The 6,331-nt window shown below is 34.6% G+C and overlaps 1 protein-coding gene across 1 annotated transcript; it reads left to right on the top strand.

The window, feature by feature from the left end:
- Positions 1-1,759: 1,759 nt before the first annotated feature.
- Positions 1,760-5,784, top strand: LOC112038435 (cationic amino acid transporter 6, chloroplastic). The gene is made up of 5 exons (XM_024071246.2): positions 1,760-2,342; positions 2,487-2,712; positions 3,214-3,544; positions 3,672-3,900; positions 5,189-5,784. The coding sequence occupies exons 1-5, from the start codon at positions 1,931-1,933 to the stop codon at positions 5,740-5,742; spliced, it is 1,752 nt and encodes a 583-aa protein (XP_023927014.1). The 5' UTR covers positions 1,760-1,930; the 3' UTR covers positions 5,743-5,784.
- The last annotated feature ends 547 nt before the right edge of the window (positions 5,785-6,331 follow it).

The following is a 6,331-nucleotide window of genomic DNA, read 5'->3' as shown; positions in this document are numbered from 1 at the left end:
GCAATAAAAAAATGTGAACAAATAAATCTTAAATACCCTTATGCATATCAACACACACATAGTGGCAGAAGAAAGAAACAAAAATAATACTAATGATAAAATAACAATGATGATTGATAAAAGAGAGAGAAAAGAAAATGCGCTTGCATTTTCACTTCTTTAAAGAGTCAAGAAGATGATGTTGCACAAGGAAAAAAAATAAATTAATAATTTTGGTTGAGATAAGAGTTTTTGTGTTGAGAAGAAAGAAAATGGGGCAATGGGTTGACACTAGCAGTTACAACAAAGCTTCGTAGGTACTAAAGATGAAACAAAATTGAAATTATGTTGGGAAATGGGTTGTCAATGAAGCTAGAGAGTGAGTTATTATCCATTGGATTAATTATAAATTTTTTGGACAATGGAGAAGATCAACTATTAGTCATTATCTTTTGGACTAACTATAAATCTTAGGAATAATTGGGGTGAATAGATAATAAAGTTTTGAACAATTGAGGAGGCCAACTAAAAATCCATTGGACTAACTAGAAATCTTAGAAATAATTGGGAGGGCGGTTCTAATTTTTTGGGAGGGCTATATCCTATTACTAGTATAGTTCTAGGAGAAAAAAAATATTTTATGTAGCTCCGCCCCTGGATAGAGATGATTTGTATTCCATATACAATACATGTATGTTTATTTTGTCTGTATATGTACATAAAAATGTAGAGGACATCCCAAATCATTAAATCCTATATTAATCTCTTCCACAATAATTAAGAAGGGAATTAAGCCCAATCAATTTCTTGATTCTTCTCTCCCTTAATGGCAGTGGGATATGTCAAATAGGTGGCAAATAGATGCAAGGCAAACTCTTTTAATAAGTGGTTATCTTAATTTGAAACTGAATTACTTTACCATATTAGGAACATATAGTATATGTCTTTGAGAAGTATGCTGTAACTTGAAGAAGCTACAATACTGCATTATGTTGAGATGCCAGACAAGCTTTATTCCGTATATTTTGAAACAACTAATATATCAATTTGGGAGCTCAACATATGGTTTAGAGAATATGTTGCATAACCTGTATAACATCAGATGTCAGACAAGCTTTCACGAAGATGATAATTAAAGGTTCAAAGCTCCAACCTCAGTTTATTATTATTTCTTTTCCTTGTTCTGGACATTATTTTAACTTATGAGTACTCAAAAACCACTCGTTTTCACTTCTTAAGCTGAATTTTAAATTCAACTTTGAAAGATATGGTTCCATTAAATTGAGTAGTTGTTATATTGGATATAGATCAGATGGAATCAGATGTGGTAAGACCATGTAACAAAATATATTAGTCCAGCTTTGGTGCACTAACACGTGCTTGGCTTTAAAATTTTAGAGACTTTTTTCTGGAAGCAGGGGCATCATCAATATATTGTCTGGAACTGTGAAGTGAAGGTGCTCCTGTTGAGGAATCAAGTTCAATTATTCTTGAGACTTATTTGAAGAAATCTTTAGTTACTTTAACAAAGTGTTGGATGCTTGTCACATCTTTTCAAAATTTAGATGTGAAATTCCAAAGATTAGGTCAAAGTCCCTTCTACACATAGTGATTCCTCTTACTAAAGCTCACTTCAAAATAGTTAGGCCTTTTTCTATCTTTTTTGTGCATGCTTTTATATAACAGAAGAGCCTCTATTTGGGAAGGTCTTGCTTGGGACTCTCAAAGGCTGTTAGCAATCAAAGAGAGGGAAATTAAGAAAGAGAAAGGGAGAGGGCATCATTGTCATTTTATACGCACACAAGGACAACTAGGTACTCACAATAAAGCTAGCTAGTAGGGACACCCATTTGGATTCTCTGATCAATCTTTATTAGTAAAAAACTATCAAGCATTATATGAAATCATCTCCCAAATGTATATTTAAAACCATCAATCCCACCTTCATTTCATGGAAGCAAAGACACTCACAAACATGGCCACCACCCAAACTGCACCCAACTCCATTTGCATCTCCAAATACCTCTATTCCCTCTCCCAAACACCTCAAAGGCTCAGAAAGAGAATGTTAGCCACTTGGACCCCAGACCAAGAGCTCAACCAAGTGAGGCAAAGGTCTGGTGCTGACATGAAGAGGAAGCTGCAGTGGTATGATCTGGTAGCCCTTGGTGTTGGCGGAATGCTTGGTGTTGGAGTCTTTGTCACAACCGGTACTGCAGCCCTTGAAAAATCTGGTCCTTCCGTCTTCATTTCATTTATCATTGCTGGAATATCAGCCCTTCTTTCCTCCTTGTGTTACACTGAATTTTCAGTTCAAATTCCAGTTGCCGGAGGTGCCTTCAGCTATCTTAGAGTGACCTTTGGTACGTATATATAGTTTTGTCAGAATCCTTGCTTTTTCCATTTCCCTAAAGAAATACTTGTTGGGTGTTTTTATTTTTTGTTTTTAATTAGTATGGTACTCCATTTTGTTCTTCATCTAGAGCTTTATTTTTGATATGATGTAGGAGAGTTTGTGGGTTATTTTGCTGGAGCAAACATACTAATGGAATATGTATTATCCAACGCTGCGGTAGCACGAACTTTTACAGAGTATTTGTCTAGTGCTTTTGGAGTACATAATTCAACCACAGCGTGGAGAGTCCAAGTGGATGGACTAATAAAAGGTTACGACATGTTGGATTTCCCCGCCGTTGCTCTTATTCTCCTTCTCACCCTCTGTCTATGCCATAGGTTTGATTTCTTGCCATATTTCATACAAAATATTTATTTTACTAGTTTTCTTTCTTATGAGGTTTTATTAATATTGGTGCACAGGGTTCTTGTAGTTAGGTAGATCTTCCATTGACGTGGGTTAGTGTCCATTTGGCTTGGTTTTAATCTTTTTATTTTTTGTTTTAATTACAAGTGGGACTGGGATTCTATTTCTAATCCAAGTTTTCTCCCTAAAAATGTCAGACAATCCCACTGAGTCACAAGTCTTTTGGAGTAATGTTTTTATTTTTTATTTTTTTATAATGTTAATCCTATATTATGGAAGATTTAATATACTATTCTTGATGTTATCATAACTATTATAATTTCGTTGGTTACTTATTATCATCATTATAACCATATAACTATTACCATTACAGGTAATTGTACTCTCTAATTTTATTGGACCGTCAGTTAATAATGGTTTGATTGTTTGTGGATTTCAAAAGTGACATATGGATGTCTTTTTTTTTGATGCAGTACAAAGGACAGCTCTATCTTGAACCTTATTATGACAGTCTTTCATGTAGTTTTCTTTGCATTTATAATAATTGCTGGCTTTCTTCATGGGAATTCCAATAACATGGTAAGGCCAGATGGACTAACTCCCCATGGTGTTAGAGGTCTCCTAGATGGAGCAGCTGGTGTTTACTTCAGCTATATTGGCTATGACTCAGTTTCAACAATGGCAGAAGAGATCCAAACCCCTTCAAAGAGTCTTCCAGTGGGAATTGTAGGTTCAGTTCTCATTGTTTCTGTCCTATATTGCCTCATGGCCTTGTCTTTGTGTTTCATGGTTCCTTACAACAAGGTGAGTAATCTATATTTGATATCTCAAAGACATCATGTGTTTACTTATTAAGCATGTAAAGAGCAAAAGCATATAAGAAAACTTCAAGCTCTCTTAGAGCAAATTCTAAATTATAGCCATTTTATAGATATCAGAATCAGCCTCATTTTCAATGGCTTTCCAACATATTGGGTGGAAGTGGGCGGCTAATGTTGTTGGGGCAGGCGCATGCTTGGGAATTATTGCTTCTCTCCTGGTAGCCATGTTAGGTCAAGCTAGATACCTTTGTGTTCTTGGAAGGGCCCGGCTAGTGCCGCCATGGTTTGCTCAGGTGCATCCTTCAACAGGCACCCCCTTGAATGCCACCCTCTTCTTGGGTATGTAAATTCTTGCACGCGTGATATGCTTCTCCTTGAACTTTGTCTCTCCCAATACATCCCAAAGAAGAAACACAAAACAAATCTATATTGTATGAATTTAATTGAAAAACCTGAGGTAAGACTCGTACAACATAGAAGATGTTAATCTCACAATTTCCTATCAATTTAAACTTTGGGACAATTGGACATTTAATTGGTATCAAAGCTTGATCATGTACCTGGTAACAATCAAGTGGATATCAATTCATGTAATATTTCCCATCATATATTTTCTTAAAAAGTTCAGTCTATCTTTCCTTTTTTGGGTTGGATTTTAGGGTGGATTAATGGAATTTTATGATAACTTATTTAACATGTTCTTACCACCAATCTTGTCCAAGGTCTATCCATTTTTCAGAGTGGGGGAACACCACCACAAAGGTAACAGAAAATAATAACAAAAATAATACTATTTTTTTTTTTTGGTAAAGGAGGTTGAATGCATTAAAAACTAAATCAGTCTGTTAAAAAAATAATAATATTAGTATTTAAGAAAGAAAACCGTGTTTTGTTTGTAACAATTCTGATATACTCAGGATTCATTGAGAACTTAGAAAGAAATGTCCACCATATAAAATTTTTAGCCAGATCTTTCCCCCACCTAATTCATTGCATGTAAGAGGTGGTGGGGGGAGGATAATGTCCAATCACATGAAAAAAAAGTCTTCATACACAATTATTTTCATAACTATTAAGATGACAAGTTATCAATAGTAGTTAATAAAATAATTTTATAATAGCCCATAATAAAATCAAAAATTTAACTTTTAGCAAATTGTGAAACACGTTGGGACAAGACTTCTTTCTCTACTACTCTGCACCAAACAAGACATGAGATCATGTAAAACCTGTGGAAAATGACTGGTGCACAGCAAAGTGTACACATAGTAGATACTAGATACAACACACAAACTATACTTTACAAGAGAACTTGTGACTTTAAATCATAATTTCGAATCGTGATTTAAATTGTGGCTTGTATGTACTATGTACACACTAAAGCGTGTGTAATAGACATTGCTCGAAACAAAAATACTATCTACCTAGCATTTCTCTTGCATAAAAGTACCAAGGGAAGTACTTTATCTATTTACTCTCAATTATCTATTTCCCCATTTTAATTGTAGTGTTGAACCATCAGCATTCTTATCAGTTATATATATAAAAGACATTATTTCAACGTTTTACCTATATTTACCATGAGTAAAGACAAAGTCTCACAAATCCTTCCCTCTTCATGATGTAGGACTCTGCACAGCTACAATCGCACTCTTCACTGAACTAAAAATAGTGTTGGAAATGATCAACCTTGGCGTACTCTTGGTGTTCTACCTTGTGGCCAACGCTCTCATCTATCGAAAATATGTGATGATAAGCCACAACCCCCGTTCTCATACCTTCTTGTTCCTTTTCCTCCTATCATTTTGTGCTCTTGGCTTCTCCATATCATGGCAGTTCCATGAACAATGGTGGAATATTTCCATTTTCGGAGGATCCATGATCATCATCACTGCCCTCTTCCAATACATGGTACCTTGTCTACGCCAAGACACTGAATGGTCGGTGCCATTTATGCCATGGCCAGCCGCAATGTCAGTCTTCCTTAATATCTTCCTCATGAGCACATTAAAGATGAGTGCATTCCAAACTTTTGGTATTTGGGCATGTTTGATAACTTTGTTCTATGTGCTATATGGTGTTCATTCAACTTACAAAGCAGAGGAGTTTGAGATGGGTGTTAATGAAGTGAATCCAAACTCATCAATCCTACTGCCTAAGGTTGATATTCAAGTGATTTGAATAAAGAATGTCCAGCCAGAAAAAAAAAAAAAAAAAAAAAAATTCAAGTGATTTGAATAAAGAATGTCCAGCCAGAAAAAAAAAAAAAAAAAAAAAAAGCATTTAACACTTTTGAGTTCTGTAAATTTTCGACGTTTTTTTTTCCTCTTTAATTTCTTTTGGAGCAGTCATTTTAGTTTTGACTTTTAAGATTGTATTACAATGTCTATTTATGGAATTTCCTTGCAACAAGAAGAAAATCCCATAAAACAGACACACAACGAATAAATAATAGGCCACCAACCAAAAAGAAAATGCTGTTAAATTACTGATTGTTCCAAAAGTTTAAGTTATTAGAAAATTGTGAATCTAACTTAATCATAATTCTAACACTCCTCCTCACATGTGGGCCTAAACTTCCACTTAATAAGTGGGGGCTCAATGTGTGAGAATCTAACATTTTAAATGGGAGGTAGAGTGAAGACAATGATCGAACTTAGGATCTCTTACTCTGATACTATATTAAATTAACGATTGTTCCAAAAATTTAAACTATTAGAAAATGATGAATTTAGTTACTTATAGCATATTAAATTACCGATTATTCAAA

Source organism: Quercus suber, unplaced genomic scaffold (assembly GCF_002906115.3).
Source record: "Quercus suber isolate HL8 unplaced genomic scaffold, Cork oak 2.0 scaffold_662, whole genome shotgun sequence".
NCBI lineage: Eukaryota > Viridiplantae > Streptophyta > Magnoliopsida > Fagales > Fagaceae > Quercus > Quercus suber.
Note: the sequence above shows the minus strand (reverse complement) of the source record. Positions and strands in the feature narration are given on the sequence as shown.